This window comes from Grammomys surdaster, unplaced genomic scaffold, assembly GCF_004785775.1.
Source record: "Grammomys surdaster isolate TR1022 unplaced genomic scaffold, NIH_TR_1.0 126131, whole genome shotgun sequence".
Taxonomy (NCBI): Eukaryota; Metazoa; Chordata; class Mammalia; order Rodentia; family Muridae; genus Grammomys; species Grammomys surdaster.
In genome coordinates this window covers 1,333,092-1,352,465 of record NW_021620939.1, presented here as the reverse complement: position 1 = coordinate 1,352,465, position 19,374 = coordinate 1,333,092, and the positions used below count along the sequence as shown (strand labels likewise).

Sequence of the window (19,374 nt, the reverse complement as noted above, 5' to 3'; positions counted from 1 at the left end):
CCATTAATCAATTTCAAACCTGTGTTGCTGGTGTCCTAACCTGTGCACTTAACCATTGAGCTCTTTTACGCCTTACTTTTGAGGATCCCTAAGAAAGGAAGTCCCATAGTTCTTAGGAGCTTGAGGATAGAGCCATCAACAAACTGGATTGCCTGGCCTCCAAACAGAAATGTTCCCCTGAAACTCTGCCCCACTGCGCTCTAGCCCCCTTTGTGTTCCTTGATGTCAAACATGGACACAGAAGGAGGGAAGGAGGTGGCAAAATGGTGTCCAGTCACTCAATGACAGGCACCTGTGGGCAGTATCCCATTGGACTGAGAGCTCCATTGCTGATCTCTTTAGGCAGCCAAAGGGGAGGAGCTAAACCAGAAGCAGCACTAAATGGGTGATAAGAATGAGTGTTCTTTGCATACGCACCCGTGTCCACTCTGCCATAGTCCACGAAGATTCTCAGCATGACTGAACCCAGCAGGTACCCAAAAGCCGGTCCAAACACGGCGATAGCAAATAAGATGGCTGGAAATTGAAGTAAGGGATAAAAGGCTGAGGGGCATTGAGGAAGTTTGGCATTCCTAGTCTCCCAAACTGAAGGAGATTCCTAAGGTGCCACTTACTGTCCCCTGGGAATAACAAGCCCATGCCTGTGACACCTCCTGAAGCCCAAGCCTATTACATCTCCTGCAGATAAGGAAGGGCCAGATGCCAAGGCTTGCCGAACCAAGCCTGCTGCTCCTCCAGCACCTGCCAGAGAGATCTGCTGGCCTGGCATGAACTTTCCTCCATGGTATCTTTAAAAACATGCCAGTCCAGGGTGTGCTATAGTTACAGTGTTGTGTGTGTACAGTGCTGATGGCTCTGGCAGGTGCTCATGGAGTCAAAGAGGCAGTCTGTGACCTGAAGCCCTGAGAAAGCTCAATGTGGCTTTTTCTAAAGGAAGGGATTATGTACCAGTTGGCCATCTGCTGTCTTCTTCATGCATGCTGTCCTATTCACAACTCAGAATATTGGTATATCACCTAGCATGAGCCTGGAGAACTCAGTAATTTGTTGAGGATCTACAGAGTGGCTAACACCTGGCCCATAGGCCACACGGTCTCCAGGACAGTTATGAATGTGGCCCAATACCAAATTTAAACTTAAAGCATTATGGGATTTTGTTGTTGTTGCTGTCGTTGTTGCATTAAAAAAAAAAAAAACCTCAATTGCATGGTTTTCTAGTGTGAACTTGGTAGAACACAATGTCATGCTATGGTGTCAAAGGCTCAAAACAGGGCTAAATGGTGATCTGTATCAGCTCACCTAACCTCAAAGCATGTGGCTCACACAAAGAATCTTAGTGCTGTCCTCCAGGTAAGAGCCTGGGGACTTGGGTTGGCCACTTGAGGTCCATCCAAGCGGAAGGAAACAGAACTGGCGTTTACAATGGGCCTTTTTCATGTACCATGTTGTGGGTCAAGCAAATCAGACCCCATTTCAGCCCCAAGAACTTCAGCAGGTTCTGCATCAGGTCCTGACTCCCCACCCCGCACAGCCCTGTTAAAGCTCAAGACTCACAGATATACAGAGGCGAGTTGGTAGGCTCTGCAAAGTCGTCCACATAGGAGATCCCAAATGGCTGAATGGGCACCGTGCCAATGCCGGCCAGCAGCTGAGCAACTACCATCAGGCCCCACATGCTGCTGGTCTCCTTTTGGGTATCAGGCACGGTGCTGTGGCACTTACTGGGGGGCACGTCTGACAAATGCTTCTGACAGAGGTCGGTCTGAAAGCTGCTGTTTCCTGCAATGAGCATGCCCAGTGGTCACTACCACCCTGCTTTCCCGCTTCCACCATCTGTCCTTCTGTCCCGCTCTTGTTCCATCCTTTCTTCCATACCCCAGAGGAAGGGAAAGAGGGCCAGGGATGGGAAAATAGGACATGAGGAGTATTCCTCTGCTTGCTTGGCAGAAGGGGCTACAGAGACTGAGGTGAGAGCAAGGGGGATGGTGGTTCTTGCAACAGGACCAGTTCTGCCCAGGAAGGAGAAGGCACAACCATTTCTCCTTTTGTGCTGGTGCTGGCAGCAGGTTGAGCATAGTAGATCCATATTGCAGTCCTGGAGGAAAGCACCACCCATCTGGAAGAGGTGATCCACAGTCAAAACCCAAAGTTCTCCTCAGCAAAAGACTATGTCACAGCCAGGCTTGGCTCTGGTCTTCCCTGCATCTTGACCCTCTGATCCTTCACTTCTGAATGAACCCAGTACCACATCATGGTGAAGGATTTACTCCAAAGGTATTTAGTGACCTGACCACACCTGGGCAGCCCCTCAGAATCATAGACTCTTAATGCTTCTTGGCTCTTTGGCCAGGACCAAGAGAAGAATCACAGACTCTGAAAACAAGGGGATTTGGAGACCCTTTCATATTACAGATTGGGGAACGAGGCTGCCCCTTCAGGCCCTTCTGGGAGGGCTCTAGTCATCCCAGTATAGCCTTTGGACACTGGTTCCTGTGGCTGTAGACTTTGCCAGGCTTGGCAGCTGCTTCCATACCTCTGTTTTCAATTTGGCTCACACTAAACAATCAGTATTGTCAGCTTTCCAAGGCCTTGAGAGGTTTGAGGGAATCTTTTCCAGATTCCTTTTATTCCTGCTTCATCCTGGCCAATGGAAACCTCTGACGTCACTAATCTTCCTCTGCGAGGTTTTCATTAACACGGATGGAATCAGTTTAGTTCCTACTTGTGATCTTCTCAGAGGTGTGGCCTGAGCTAGTGGGCCCCCGAGTCCCCTGGAGAGAAAAAGTGGGGGCCATGGAAGAGATGGTAAAGCTGGGGCAGGGGCTCTGCCTTCCCTGATGCCCCATTCCCCTTCCACATAGGTCTCCTGTAGCCAAACCCCGTCACTTCCTGTTCTCAATGCCGGTGTCTAGACAAGACCCATGTGCAAACTTCCAGCAAAGGAGCTTCTTCGATGGTCATCAAGATCTGACTCAGAAAAGACAGAGGGGATGAAGACCAGGTATTATAGTATCAAGTATTCTGTAAAGCCATGTATGGCATGCTCATCAGGGATCTCAGCACTCAAGGAGCTGAGGCAGAAGGATTACCAGTTAGAGGACAGCCTGGTTTGCATAACCTATACCTCTCTCAGTAAACCGAACTGTTACTACAACCACTAGCCAAGGCTCATTGGTGGTGCAGAATGTAGATGACTTTAACCGAGACAGGGCCTTGGCCACCTTTAGTGAGTGTCCTTTGGTGTACGTTATCTATTCGGGAATAGTTTAAAGAACATCTGAAATCAAATGATAATCCCAAGAAAGAGGCGTAGAGTTGTCCCTGTGCCAGCTCGGTCACTGAAGGCACGTGCCTCAGTCTGAGACACTATCCTCTGAATGGCAGTGTGGGTGAAGCCTGCCTCTTGAAAAACATGCACCAAGATTCAAGTCCTCTTCAGTCTCCCAGCCATCTGGCTAGTGACCATGAGAGAGGGCCCTCCCCATGCAGGTGACAGAGGGACACAGGCATGGCCCTTACATAGTCTCCAATCCATGATGGCCTCTGGGTTGTTAAAAAAAAAAAAAGCAACTACAGTACTGCTTTGCCAAATCAGAAACAGGATGCGATGAGATATTAGGTAATATCCCACAGGATGGCTAGCATCAAAAAGCCAGAAAACAGTACGTGTTGGTGAGAATCCAGAGACTGAGAGACCCTTGTGCATTGCTGGTGAATTATGTGAAATGCTGCAGTCACTCTGCAAAGCAGGTTCAAAACCCAGAAAGAGACATTACCTTATAATTCAACGATTCCCATAATAATCAAAGTCATTAGACACAGAAGCTTGAAAAGATTTTTGTTTTGTTTTTCAAGATGGTTTCTCTGTACAGCCCTGGCCGTCCTGGAACTCTCTATAGACCAGGCTGTCCTGGAACTCACAGAGATCCTCCTGCTTCTGCCTTCCAACTACTGGGATCAAAAGCATGTACCACCACTGCCCTGGAAGAGCTCTTTCTTCTTCTTCTTCTTTTTTTAAGACTCTCCATCTTAAAAAAGACTTATTTATTTGTTTATTTATTTATTTATTTATTTTATGTATGTGAGTACATTGTAGCTACCTGCAGCCACAGTGGAAGAGGACATCAGATCCCATTACAGATGGTTGTGAGCCACTGTGTGGTTGCTGGGACTCGAACTTAGGAAGGACCTTTGGAAGAGCAGCCAGTGCTCTTGACCACTGAGCCATCTCTCCAGCCCTGAAGAGATCTTTATGCTCCTATATTTACAGCACCATTGTTGGTGAAAACCAAGAAGTAGAAACTCAGTAATTAAGTCAACTATGGTACATACAATAGGGTATTATTCAGTTTGTAAAGGAAGAAAGTTCCGCTGTATGCTAATATAGATGAGCTTTGAGGACACTATGCGCTAAGTGAAAGAAACTAAACAGAATGACAAGTCCTGTCTGACTCCATTAGCAGGAGGCTTCTAAAGTGGCCAAATTCATAAAGACAGAGAGTTTGCCAAGGGCTAGGGGAGAAGAGAGTGAAGACACTGCATATAATCGATTCACATAAGAATGTTCTGGAGGTGGGTGGCTGTCGGGAGCCAAACCCAGGAAACTACCTGCTGTCCTAAGGGAACCTAGGAAGTTACCTGCTGTTCTAGAAAGCCTAGTCAGGGCAAGGTTAAGAAAGGACGTTCACGGGTCTCAGGCCCCAGGAACTTAAAGAACGTCTGGCATTTCCTAGGAGCCGGTTACGACAATGGGACGGTCTAGGGCAATAAGGATATGACAGTGAGATGGTCTAGGGCAATAAGGATTCAACAGCCCTAAGCAATGACCCTCACCCAAACTTCCCTGTTTGCTGTGTCTTTATAACCTGCACCCGAAATTAAAGTTTCAGAGCTTGATCAGAACCCCAGACTTGCTCTCATTCCTTGTCTCTCTTGTCCCTTCATTCTTTTGCCCCCTTCCCTAAGGTCTCGTCGAATCCCCGCAGGCCGGGGCAGGTGGCTGTGATGGATGCACTTAGCCCCACCAGCACGCATCTTACAGTGGTAGAATGGTAAACTTCACATTATATATTTCACCACATTTGGAAAGCACACACAGGACAGAGAGTAAAGGGTAAACGGGAAACTCTGAGTGGGCGTGACGGGCAGTGGGAAGGTATTGGAAAAGGTTTCCTGGAGAAGGGGGGCTCTGAACCAAGAAGAAGACACAGTGAGAAGCCAGGGTGTCTCAGCACTCACGAGTGAGTGACACAGTTCACAGAGAAGTTGTAGGGTGGAGTTACGCAGTGCAGCTACTGCAGGTGGGCAGAGTGCCTTGGGAAGCAGCCTGGATTGTACCCCAAGGACACGCCAAGACAGGTGAAGACCCTGACAGGGCACTGAAGTACAGTTTCTGGGTGGACTAAGGCCTGAGTTCAAGGCAGAAAGACCCTCAGCCAGAATTGTCTAGAGCTCAAACAGGTAAGGCTGTGTGCTCTGGGCCTGCGGGGGCTCCATGGCTGAATGAGGATGAAAACATTCACTAGGTTGGACTGTGGTGGGAGAATGAAGGGAACTGGAGGTGGGGATGGGGGGGTGACAACTTGAGGAACTTCTAGGGGAAATAAAAGTTCCTGAGAATCGAGTTTATTCTATGTTTACTCTATTTCCCAACTTCTTCTCTCCTTGCTATTTAACGAAACCCACGCTCATGAGGACTTCGTTGCTGCCTTGGCTGGCAAAAGCATATTTTGTGAGATATTTAATGGTCATCAAAGACCGTAAAAACATTGACTGCCTTATTAAGTCTTCATGTGGCCTACTGCATGGTATGCCAAAGCCGCAGAAATCCTCATGGAGTTTTATCTAGTGAAGTGTTCAGCAGCCAAAGTCTCTGGGGATCGTTTCACTATTATTAAGTTTAAAAAGTCAGTGTGCAGGTCAGAAATACCTCTTATTCAAAATATTTATGAAAAAAAATCAGTTGGCCCCAACTACCCCCAAGTCTCCAGATCTTCCACGGCTTTCTTCTCTTCCTCACACTGATTCACGATCTCTCTGCAGAGCATGTCTTTCCAGATGCCGGTCCTGAATGAGGCCCAAATCTATTTCAGATCCAGCTCTGACACTTGTGCAAAGGGACAGTAGTTGGAACTGAGGAGACAGCTCAGATCATAAAGTGCTTGACCTCAGAAGCATGAGACCTGAATTTGATCTCCAGAACCAATATGAAAAGCCCAGCATGAGGGCACACGCTTGTAATGCCAGTGTTGGGAAGATGGGGATCACATGGCTTGTGGCCACCCAGCCTAGTCTAATTGGCCAGCCCAAGTCCCAGTGAGAGAATATGTCTGAAAAAATATGGTGGATGACTATTCTGAGGAACAACACTCAGGACAACCTCTGGTCTCCAGATGTACCACACACACACACACACACACACTCACATGCATACAAGCACACATCTGCCCACACATGCACACACACACATCTGTACATACATCCACATATGAATGCACACATGTATGTCCATGCACACATGCATGTCCATGCAGCAGTAAACTCAGCCCTTAGAGCAGGGCTTCTTTCTCCATGGGCACCATCTCGGAGGAACAACAGCTGGCTACCTTGGAGGTGGCAAGCACTGAGCCCTGGAGCCCAGAGTGCTGAGGAAGTCTGCTGCTCCCTGCCCTACAGGGCAGTTGATAGCAGTTGGATCCTTATGCAGGATCTTAGGAACAAGGCACAGACGCCTGGCCATCACACACTGGGTGAAAATAGGGTCTTAGATGTTTTTAAAAAACCATTAAGCTCTTCTCTTCAAAAAATAATCAGCATGAATGAGCGGAGCACCATAGATGGGTGACTACAGGGGCAGGAGTATGGGAGGAACAGGTCTTGGAGGGGACCATCCTTATGGGTAGGTTCTCAACAGACAGAATGACAGAGTGTGTCATTGGTGGATTGGCTTTCTGGACTGCAGTCTCTCACTTCCTCCCTGGGGCAGAATTCTTAGCTTTTTCCAAGGGCTTGAGCCCATGTAAGGGGTCAACACGTATCTCATCATTTCTCAAGTCATATACCTGGGGAGTCTGAGAGCTTTCCTGGGCTGCTCACTGTGGTTGGGGACATGGTCACTTAGTAAAATGATGGCTGTGCAAGCATAAGGACCTGAGTTCTGATTCTCAGCACACAGAGAGAAGCTCAGGCGTGGCAGCATGTACCAGCAATCCCAGCACTGAGGAGGTAGAGATAGGCCAATTCCTGGAGCTCACTGGCCAACAGCCTAGTTAAATAGGGGAGCTCCAGGTTGAGTGGGAGATACTGTCTCAAAGAAATACAGTTAAAGGTGATTGAGAATCATCTAACATTGACTTCTAGCCTCCACATAAATATATGTATGTATACGTGTGAACATATGAACATACACAAAAACATATTTATACATATTACCTCACATACAAATTTTAAAAACTTTTATAGATTTATTTATTTCATGCATAGGGGTGTTCTGCCTGCATGTATGTGCATGTTGCATTCTCAAGGATCAGAAGAAGGCATTGAGTCCCCTGAAACTGGAGTTATGGATGGTTATGAGCCCACCATGTGGGATCAGGGAACTAAAGCTAAATCCTCTGCAAGAGCAAGTCCTCTTAATCACTGAGCCGTCTCTCCAGTCCCACATTTGTTTGTTTGTTTGTTTGTTTGTTTGTTTGAGACAGGGTATCACTATGTAGCTCTGGCTGTCCTGCAACTCACTTTGTAGATCAGGCTGGCCTCAAACTCACAGAGATCCACCTATGTTTGCCTCCCGAGTGCTTGGGTAAAGGTATGTGTCAATATATCTCCAATCCCCTCACACACAAAGTTTTAAAAATAATAAAAGTCCTGAAATAAGACCAGATAAGTGGCACCCTTTGCAGCCACTACATAACTCTGTAATCCATCTGCCACCAAGGCTATCTGTCTCCGATACTGCAGGGGTCCTTAGGAGGGAAAAGAACCTTTATTAATAGGAAGTTAGTCTATTTCCTGTCTTCTTTAAGGCAGACTCCTGGAAGGCACAGGTTCATTAGAGCACATTCTTTAACCCAGTTGGACACAGGGGGTCTGGTTCCATCAATTTTTACAGGACTGGTCAGCGCTAACTAGAAACAGGCTGGCCTCACCCCTCCCGAGGTTACCCAGCTCCACCCTGGCAGCACGAGAGTCAACCTTCTGACTCATGCTGAGTTTTATATCTGCAAAATTCCAGTCCTGATTTCTGGATCCCTCCGCAGTTTTGCAATATAGGAGATTTGGTGTCAAGAAATCAACTTTCCTGGGATGTGACCCATGACTCAGGCAGGCATGGAGCAGGACTGGGGCAGGAATGATGTTTCCAACATAAAGGAATGATAAGAGGCTGGCATGATAGAGGTATGTCAGCCATTCTGATCTGATCAGTACACAGGCATGCATAGATTGAAATGTCACATGCTATGTAAGTATATGTGATCATGATGTATCATTGCAATTAAAAATATTTTAACATATTTTATGGTTCCTTGGGAACTTTATACAATGTATTTTTATTATATTCACTCTCATTCCTAGCTCTTCCCAGGTCCCCTCTCCCACCTTCCCATCTCTTCACAAGTTTATGCTCTCCTTATTCATAAAACTTTATTTTATAAAGCATTATTTTATAAGAAATAATTAGCATGAATCACTAGAAGAAACTCAAATGGATGAGGGAAAAGTCCACTAGCAGGTCATGTTATTCGGGCTGTTAAAACTCAGGGACAGGATCCAGTAATGACAGACAGGACTGATGGTGGTTTCCAGCAACAGAAGATTACAACAAAGAACTCACAGGGCAAAAGTGTGTTCTTGGACAGGTTCATACATGTACAGGGAAGGAGTGTGCTGGTATTGGGCACATGTGTGTATAGGTGTGTGTGTGTGTGTGCACGCACACACTCACATGTGTATGTGTGTACCAAGACTGAAACTCTCTTCCCACACTGGCTCCCTTGTCATAGGAGGGTTCTAAAAAAACGGTACTTGTACTGTCCATAAGGGAGAGCAGGCTTGCTGTGTGCAGGACTTAACACAATCACAAGCCATACGGCTGGCCTGAGACTCGTCTCCTAGTTCCTTGTAGCCCTATGCCAGTGCACAGGAGCTGGCACCCTGAGCATCAGGCTCATTTCGTTAGTGGCTAGGAGAAAAATGATGACAGCTTGCAGCATTGCCTTTAATATTTGAGGAGATAGACACTTCACTAGCACCTTTCATTGGTTGTGAAATAAAAGTTATTGCTCACAGATTTATTCCCCAGGCTGCCGGGGAGCTCTTTGAAGAAAACCCAGAGCGGTTAGCAGAGCCAACATCAGTTCATCAAAAATCATCCATGCCTCCTCCCCCACACACATTGTCTTTGTTAGTGGGGCTCCTCAGCCAGCAGAAGCTATGGCATGACTTGACTGGAGGAAGCCTATTGACAAAGTCTGTCGCTATATCTGCTAGGTAAGATGGGGAACCATATCTAGAGCATCCTCAGGGGAAACCAGCTTGCTGCATACCTTAAGGAGAAGGGTTATGTGTCTATCACACTGCATGCTCTGTCTTGGGGACACAGTTGGCAGGCCTAAGAATGACAGGAATGTTGTAGAGCCAGGAGAATGGCCAATAAAACATCCCGGAGGCCAAAAAGTAAAAAAATTAGACCCAAGGATAAAAAGCAGGGCTCCAACCAAGGACTCTTACAGGAATATAATACAAGACTTGGCTCCAGCTAGACAGCAAATAGGTAAAGCAAGGCCTGGCACTTGGAGGCAGAGGCAGGTGGATCTCTGAGTTTGAGGCCAGACCTCAAACTACAGCGCAAGTTCCAAGACAGCCAAGGTGACACAGAGAAACTCTGTCTCCAACAAAACAACAACGAAACCATCTGTGGGACTGAGTTTCTGGCTATTTTGATCATGTATCCACATCTTAAGCCTGCTGTAGGATCCTCAGGTCTAGAGTGGAAACTCTCTTTTTCCTGGGGAGACTCTGAAGCCCTGAAGCCTTATTCTCTGAGGTCCAGTAAAGATCCTGCAGCAGAACAGGCTCAGCCCAGCTATGGGATGGCTGTTCCTAAAGCTGGTGACTAACAGACTTGGTCAGGATGATTTTAGGAAGGACTAGAACCCATGGAGGTGGTACCGGGAAATCTAAGGAAGAGAGTGACTGAGAACATCAAGGCAGCCTGGGAGATTCACACTCTGGGAGTTCAGCTCTAAGGGCAAGGATAAGCCTAGGCCAGAAAAACCACCTAGTACAGGGCTTGGGAAACTACTAAGTAGGATAAGATTGGATGGATCTCCGCCCTGTTTGTGCCCATGAGTTTTATAGCACACGCCTAGACACACTCTACTCCTATGGAAACTCTGGTGTTTCTGTAACAGTGTGAATAGCTTCATAGTCTCTGGGGTTGGCAAGCTGGAAATATTTGTTACCTCATACTTGAATTAAAATGTCTGTCCATGGCCTAACATGGTTTTCAAACACTTCAGCCACTAAAGATTTCTATAACCAAAGCTTCTGGAGACACAGAATACAACCCAGACATAAGCAGAACTCTTGAAGGATGTGTATCTGGGGGAGGAGGGAGTCCTCCTACTCATCCTTCGCTTCCTTCCTACCCCAGGCTAGGGAGAAGATAGGAAGGGGATATCTGGAACATTCCAGAATACCCACAAGCCTTTGCTGACTGCTAGATCCTGGGATGTGGGTCAGTTGTCTGTTGTGTTATTTTCCATATTTCAATGCTGGAGCTTCCATCTTCACTGATTATAGAAGGCACAAGCATGGAGTTCTTAAAAGTCCCCTGGTCATGAAAGAAAGAATGTGCCCACTGCCTAGGTGTGTCTTGGTCATCCATATGAAACCTCTGAGTCACAGGAGATGTCTGGGCAGTCAACATCCCCGTTCTCACCAAGTGCAGGATGAGGAGTAGATGGTGCCTTTCTGACTCCCTGGGTCTATCAGGAGGCCACTGCCTCCAATAGTGATGGCTAACAGTTTCTTCAAATCCCATTCTACAGTGAGATAGTGACTGTTTCCTAGGATGCCCAAAGCCACTAGAATAGTAAGAAGTCTTTCTTATCTGCCTTGAATGAAGGTAAAGGAGACCTTCTCCTGTCCTAGGTAGGGCAGAGACAGAGTCTACCAACCACCCAGGAAGAGTGACTCAATGGAGGAACAGGAAGGAGCTTATCTTCAAGACACTTGTAGCAGGCCAGCTACCTGGCCTCATTGTTGAACAAGATAAATGGCTGCATAGTTCCCAACAGCCAAGAAGGTGGAGAGGAGCCAGCCACACTTAGCTTCCTGCTGGAGACCTAGGAGAATGTTTTCAATTCACCTGACTTGAGCACAACACAGATGCTCTGTAGTTATAATTTCAATCCTAATAAGCCCTTATAAAAGACACAAAATCCAGAAATTTTATTTATAAGCCATATGCCTAGATTGGGCAGAACTAATGTATTCCCCAGCTATAATGACCCCTGTTACATGCTGTTTCTTCTGGCAACACAGTTCTGATCCATGGCAGCTTGCTCCTCCTGTACCTCCGTCTACTTCCTTTCCCCTCTACCTGCAACTCCCTCTTTTGTACATCCAGTCCCACCTTTCTCCCTCCTTTGCCCAATCACAGGCTCTAGCCTTTTATTGACCAATTAGACTGGGGAGAAGGCTCACATGACATCACTTGAGTACATGAGGATTTATCTGCATGTCGGAGACAATCACATTTTGAGGAACCAGTATTGAGCATTAGAATACAAACAGCATCAGACCAACTCACGATAATGCTCAAAGAAGCAGAGAATGGACGCCTAGGTCAAGAGCTGGTGCCTGGAGAGGGGCTGTCTCTCATGCCACTGCAGTGGAGACGCTTGCTCCACCAACCTTAGAGTTCTGATCTTCCCTGATGCTGAGTGCAGCAGCTGGGTGCCCGCCAGCTGCCATGTCTCCAGGTTTACACCTATCCTTTCCTATACCATGGCTTTAAGAGGCTCCATATCAAAGGCATTTGGTTTTGGTCTACTCATTTGTACAGGACTGTTTTTCTTTTAGTTGAGTTAACAGCATGCATGTGTTTTGTGATATTTTCCCCTCTTGTATTTTTTTTAATTTCCTTTTTTTCCAGATTAAATAGTTCCAATTAGCCAGGCTGTGCAACGTTCACCCTAGCTACCCACCCACTCATCCTAACTCGCACCCTCCCTTTACCCTTTATAAAGACCCTGTCTCAGCCCTCCAGCCAATTGCCACCCCACCTGCTTCCCCTCACATGCATGCTCCCCCCCCACGTCTGTGCCTACACCCCTCTTCCTACATATGTGTTCCCTTCACCCTACTTCCTCATTCCTGGAGACTCCCACCTCCTCACAATCCCCCTACCTCCCTACCTTTACCCCTGCGTCTACACACTCCTGCCTCCAGTGCCCACCTCCATCCACATACACCAGCTTCCTCTCCCCTCCATGCCCAGCTGCCTCCCTACCTCATGCGACATCTGCGTGTAGAGATGCTCTACCCTGCACATACCTACGTGTGACAGGCACCCTCAGGCCACATGCACACTACTTGCCGCCCCTCAGTTCCCCCATGGCTTCTGGCATCTCCATTTCATGCCACAGCTGGGTATTTACCACGGAGCCACCTGCGCTCATGCTCCAGAATGATTCTGTTTGAGGCCTGGGCCTGGGCCTGGGCCACTTCTAGGTTTAGGAGATGGACTTAGCTCTGGAGGCCAAGAGCTGAGGAAGGAAGGATTGAAGTTACCCTAGAGCTCAAGGCTCGGCTTCCCGAGCTTTCCCTCTACCCATCTTCCTAGGGACATCACTGAGAGCACAGCCTAGGGACCAGCAGCCTCAGACATCAAGGCATAGGAAGGGCTCCTTCCCTTTCTTTTCTTGATTGCTTCCAAAATACAACACTTCCCCTTCTCATTTCCTGCTTAGCTTTCAACAGACTTCCCGCCCTGGCAACCATTGTCTTCCAGGCTGACTTCCGAAAGGACTAGACTGAATCTTTCACAAGGTTAGACCTAGTCCTTCAAAACACTGGTTTCCAAAAGTCCCCTCTCTTCTCTCCTAGGGGAACTGGTCTCACGCTGGCTTGTTTCCCACTCACAAAAGCCTCTCTGTACCTTCTAGACACGGCCTTGGACGGAGGCTTTGGCTGGGTAGCTAGTCTCTTCTCTAAGGGCGCCAAGGCACATTTCTGGACCCCACTGACATTTAGAAAATCTAAACATCCATAAATGTCTGCATGGACTCTTTTAAATGGGCAATTAGTTGTAAAGGTCTTTGTGATTTCCCACAACATTCAGCCTCTCGTCAGTTCCCCTCCCCCACTGAAGATCACAGTCCCCTTCATTTCCCATGGTCATTTCTGGAGCAGCTTTGCTCCAAGGGGGAAGAAATCAGCAAATACTCATGAGGAGAGGAGTGGAGCAGGTACTGATCAATTACAGATTTCAAATGGGACAGCAGGGCAAGCAAATAGAAGTTTCCCCAGCAGCCACCGTGAGTCGCGCTATTAACGTCTATTTGTATTCCGGGAACACAGAGTGGGAAGGTGTTGTTGCTCCCATTTCACAGATTCAGAAAAAGAGGAGCATCTACCCTAAGAATAGATGGCATGTGTGCAGCTGGGGTGGGATTTGAGTGTCAAAGTCTATTCTCTGTCTACCAATGTGAGTGAGGATTTATTCCTCTCTTACACTGTGACTTTAAGAGGTTCCCTATCAAATTTCATTCAGCATGCTCTGGGAACTAGTGAGATCAGCAGCCCACACTCTCATCCATACGCCCACGTGAGGGTGAGAACCAAGCATGAAGACTAGAGACCCCCTGCAGCTCCTCCCGTGCTATCCAGCCCTATCCAGCCCATAGCAAAGCACTTGTCAAAGGACACAATGTGTGTTTTCACTGGGGATTCTGAGGGGCTGCCTGTTTACTCAGTGTCCAATAAGCCCTTTTGACACTACCACATGAGCAAGAGTCACCATGTCACAATCACTGCCTAGGCCAGCCACTGGACTAAATGCAAGGACATGGGCCTCTGTAACCACTGTAGCAAGGAGGAAATGGCCCCAAGGCTGTAGTTTCCATTAGAGTCTCAATGGCCAGTCTCAGCCCTACAACTGCCTGGCTCCAGAAGACAGTTCAGATACACCGACATTTGGGTGTCACATTTAAAGAAATACGTCCCCTGACTTTGATGACTTCACAAAGTTGAAGTTCCCATAAGAATTGGAAGTGGAGCCCAGTCATGATTTCTTCCATGAAATGAGACTTGATGAATATTTTTATCTGAACATATTAACACGTCATGCTTCCACATTGCAGCAGCAACTAGTACACAGCCCAACTAAAGCACACAGATGTGACTCCTGGGCCAAGGTCCTCCTCATCTTATTGCCTGGCACTAGAAAGGTGCCTGAAGGCAGTCTACCCCTGAACACTTCCAGCTGTTGCTCGAGTTTCAATCCAAGCCAGTGCTACCCTGTTGTTGCGATCAGAATGTGCACAGACAGGAGGAGCAAGAACAGCCCAGTCCCTTCTCCCAGCCTGTGCACACTGTGGTCCTGTGAGGCAAGCTCCACTCTTTCTAGTAGCCCTTTCCATAGTCTCTCAGATGATTTGGGCCAGGAGCATTGGGGTTAAGACAAGCCTGGTAGTGATTTCCTGTGATCTGAGTTTTGTGGTAAAAGTCCAACTCAATCTGAACAGCCATCCCTAATAAGGAGCAGAGTGAGGCCATCGCTAATTTCCCTCCCGTGGCTACATTGTTCAAAGCAAATGCCATGGGCTGTGGGCCCAGGCCGCGGGGAGCCAACCAGCCTGACTGAGTAGGCCATGGTGTGTGGTGTCTGGCAAAGTGCCCTCCCCTCAGCCTGGCCCCAGTGCTCCAGGCTCTCTTGCTGATCTCATTAGCCCTGTCTTCATGCATCAGAAAGGTCAAGTCCTGATTCTCCATCAGAGCTGGTTTGCAATGCCTCATCCAGATAGAGGGGAGAAAGGACAGGGCAGAACCCACAGGTTTAGGTCTGTCTTCGCTCTTGGCTCTCCTGAAGCAAGGTTCAGCCTTTAAATAGTCAAGGAGTGCAACACACCTACAAATAACTAGAGAGCCTGGAGGAAGGAGGGGCAGTATCAGAACCTTGTAGACACTTCATTCATAGACCCTCCACCCACCTCTGCTTCTAATCCTCCCCATTCTCCACCTCCATTCAAACCAACTCCCCATCTCCAGCACAAACCTTACAACCCATAGAGGAGTTTCCTTAGCCGTTCTAAATGATTCATGTTCAAGCAAACAGGAATCAGTTACTTGCTCAGCACACTCCTGGGTGGCTCACCCACTCTCAACCAACAGCATACAGCTCTGTGGCGGTGAACGAAGCATGAACACTTGCAATGTGGGACCTCACTGCTGCTCATCATGAAGCCATGACCTCTCCCCACGTCTCTCGAAGGGCAAATTCATCCTGAGCTAACTAGTTGATACAAAGTTATCTCCAAAGCAATAGTGATCCCGGAGCGGAGCACAAAGTCCACTTGAGGATGTAGAACACATGCTACCCTGTGGGGCCATGCCACCAGACAGAAAACCTAGTGAGGTCAAGTGGATTCAGGAACCAGGCAAATTCTCATAATAGAAAACTGTAGGTGTTTAAATCTACTGTTGACCATGTTCCTGTCCTGGAACATGTTTCCACGACACCCCTTGGGAAGGACTGTGACAATCAATCATTAAGGACAACGCCTGAAGTCCTACCACATGGAGATAAGGCATCCCTAACATCTCAGACCAAGTCAATAGAAAGCATCTGCCTTTAGATCCCAACCCACCCCCAAATGTTTATAAGGTCCTATCCACAAGGAATAAAGGGCATGAGTTATTTCATCAAAGATCCTCTGAGAGTGGCTGTCTTATCGAGCTGTAACACTCCAGGGAAGAATTTTCTCTCCTGAAACTTTCATTGCTGGAATCGGTTCAAAGAATACCACAGCCACTTCCTGCTCTGTGACCTCTGGCCTTGGCTCCTAGCTGCCTCCTGCCACTGACCCCAGGACAGTGTCAGCTGTGGAAGAGGCCTGGCAGCCTGCCTTGCTCTGGCTCCCCCTTGGAGAGCTGCAACTCTTTTCTTTTTGCGTATCTAGTTGGACCAGAGCCCTGCAGATCCCTGCAGATAGCACCCAGTACACAAACCAGCATTACTCCAGACCCACTCCCAATCTGCTCACATATAACATACACAGGGGAAAATCCCACTATAGTTTGCTCATGGTCACATGATAACACACAAAGGGAGGACCCACATTGAACATAAGCAAGCAGACACCACAAAGGGAACAGGGCCACATTCTTATCACTTGAGCTACTGAAGCAATATCAAAAAGATTACATATATAAATATATTTTAATACTTGAAGACACCAAAGAAACACCTATGTAGACACATATCAGTAAAAAAAACATTAAGAAATCACAAAATTGGGGCTGAAAATTTTGAAAACAAATCCTATCTCCTAGAAATTGGCAAAACAGAGAGAGTTCTTAAATTTTCCATTGCAGAAGGGTTTGGTTCTAATTTAAAAAGCTAGAGAGCAACTCAGAGAATGGAAAGTTGTACTTCAAGGAAACCACGAAGAAGATGGTTCAGAGGGACAGACAACGCACCGAAAGCTACAGTAAGATTAAGAGATGAGGGTGACTGACGTGTATATCCACATAAAAGTTCCAGAGTGAAGGATGAAGAAAATCAGGAGCATTTTTTGACTGACAAGTTTTTAGAATTAAATAAAATTTTTGGTTATATATCCAAACAACCTCCCCCCCCAAAAAAAAAGAAAAAAAAAACCAAAGCTGAATTCCTAGACAGATACGGATTAGCCCACATTCAAACATGTTATGGTATCAAAACAACAATGAAAGAGAGATCAACTAGAGAACTAGAGAGACTAAAACCAGGAGGCCTAAAAATAAAGGGCTAATAATTGGACAGATGGAGAAGGTCCATTAAGAAATGCCAAAAGACAAAGATGTGTTGTCTTCAAAGTTCTGAGCAGGAATAACTACTCATTTTATTGTTGAGTGCAGCTAAACCAATTCCAGAGCAAGGGTGAATGGAAGATCTTTTCTGACATTTTATCACTGCAAGGACTCATAAAAGTAACAACAAAGGATCTATCTCAGGAAAAGGGAAACGTTGTAGCAACAAAGTACTTTAAAGCTCCCTCCCCCCAACAACAGTGATCACAGAAACCCATAACCTTATGGGTAAATATTAATAGCGCTGAGCAGGGTGGGGAGGGTAAGCTAGAAGTGTCCATAGCACTGGGCAGCCATGATGGACAGTGGGCATTAAGGGATCAAGGGACTATGTTCTCCTGGAGGATAAAGGCGTTCATCAGCTTAGAGCCTGTTCAGTCATCAATCAGTGTTGAACACAGGGCAGCAGCAAGCTACACTGTTTAAGACTGAGAAGATTACATATAACAGGAGTGCCGATTGACTATAGATTTAATGCAGTCCCAATCAAAATTCCAGAGAAATATTTTTCTTATGAATATAAATAACTAGATCTCAAAGTTTATATATATAATGTTATATATGTAATGTATATATTCCAATACATATTATATATATAACATATATAATGTATAATATATATAATATGTGGGACTGCGTAAGGGTATCCTGGGTCATGGTTGAGCAGGTGCCTAGAACCCCGAGATTCTGCGTGGAATTCTGCGCAAGAACCAGCAGGAGTTCGGGTCCCCCCCATCATCCAGGATCCTGAAAAGCAGTCACGGTCTCCATAGAGTCACATAGGCCAGACTATAGGCCTCAGGCCCTAGGGATTTACATACTAATGAAAGCCAGAGGGCAGAGCAAATTAAACATGCCTCCCCCAGATCCTCCCCCAATCCTCCCCCTTTCTCCCTCCCTATATAACTCGGGACGGCCCTGAGTTTTTGGGGGTACGCCTAGATCCATCTATTATCCACCATGACAATAAACCGTTTTGGAACCAAGGACTTCCTTGTGTTACTGGGGCCTGCCGCCGCCAAGGCCCTCAGGCCGCTGGAACCATAGGACTTCTTCCCTAATTTGGGACCTGCCACGATGGCGGAAGCCCCTCCGGGGCTTGCGCCGCTGTGGCGGCCTTTTTAAATTTTCCCCACAATAATATATATATACATATGGTATTGAAATAATATATATATTGAAATTGAATAATACACCAGGGAAAGAGAAGCTTGTAGTACTGGCAAAGGTGACACCCAGATCCATGGGGAGGAAATCCAGATATGAACTCATAGACACGGCCAACTTAATTCTCTGTGTTGGTGGTAGAACTCAGGGTCTGGTGCATTGTGGGCCAGCTTTCTACCACTGACCTGCAGCCTTAGCCCAAGACAATTTATCTGCTATAATGGCACAATATTATGGTATGGTGAAAAGACAGTTTTGTAATAAATTGTTCTGAAAGAGTGATATTCATACACAGAAGTGAAAACTTAAACATTTATAAATAAATGGTTGACTCAAAACAGATCGTAAGCCTATATGCAAATACAAAAAATGGAGACGCCCCATGAAAGTACGTAGAAAATCTCTCTCTTGGGGTCAAGCAGAGATTTTAAGTGCAGTACCAAAAGGATGAGTCATGGAAGGAAAAAATAAGGAAAAATTGAATTTTGTTAAAATTAAAACCTCTTTCTGTTCTGGAAGTGATATATATTCTGTTAAAAGAAAATGCATGATGAGTTAGAGACTGGGAGGAAATATTTGTAAAGCTTATGTCAACAAAGAGCTATCTAGAATTTGTATAAAGTCTTACAGTAAACAATTTAAAACAACAACAATTTACAATTAGTTAATGGGTTGGCAGAGAAGAGAGCAACATTTTCTTCAGAGGGGAGCCTCTGGTAAAATGTCCATGTTCTTATAAACGAACCTCACTTATACTCCTTTAATCAGCCCTAACGAAATTCACACACACACACACAAGAAACAGTAGAAAAGAAACAAGATTAGTAAGGGTGGGAGAAAGAACGTGAATATGATCAAAGTACATCATGTACATGTATGGAAATGTCCCAGTGAAGCCTATTATGTATAATTAATATGTGCTAATTAAATAATTAAAAAATAAAATGTAAGGAGAAGTTACCTTTTCATAGATACTTCCGTTCTAATCAATACCATGTTTAACCACAAAAAAATCTTGGTCTATTTCATTCTGTCACAAGACATCCCAATAAAATGCAGAAGTTTGAGTCACAGAAAGAATCCCTATCTGAAGGTCAGGAGAGAGGACCTCCCCACACCTTTCTTCTC

General features: G+C 46.3%; 1 protein-coding gene across 1 annotated transcript in view; it reads right to left on the bottom strand.

The window, feature by feature from the left end:
- The window catches only part of Slco2a1 (solute carrier organic anion transporter family member 2A1), a 75,950-nt gene that overhangs the window by 18,079 nt on the left and 38,497 nt on the right, over positions 1-19,374 (bottom strand). Inside the window, exons 4-5 of the mRNA XM_028756859.1 lie at positions 1,555-1,779; positions 418-516 (exon numbers count right to left, since the gene is read on the bottom strand). Of these exons, the coding sequence (XP_028612692.1) occupies positions 418-516; positions 1,555-1,779 (324 nt within the window). The remainder of the gene's footprint in view (positions 1-417; positions 517-1,554; positions 1,780-19,374) is intronic.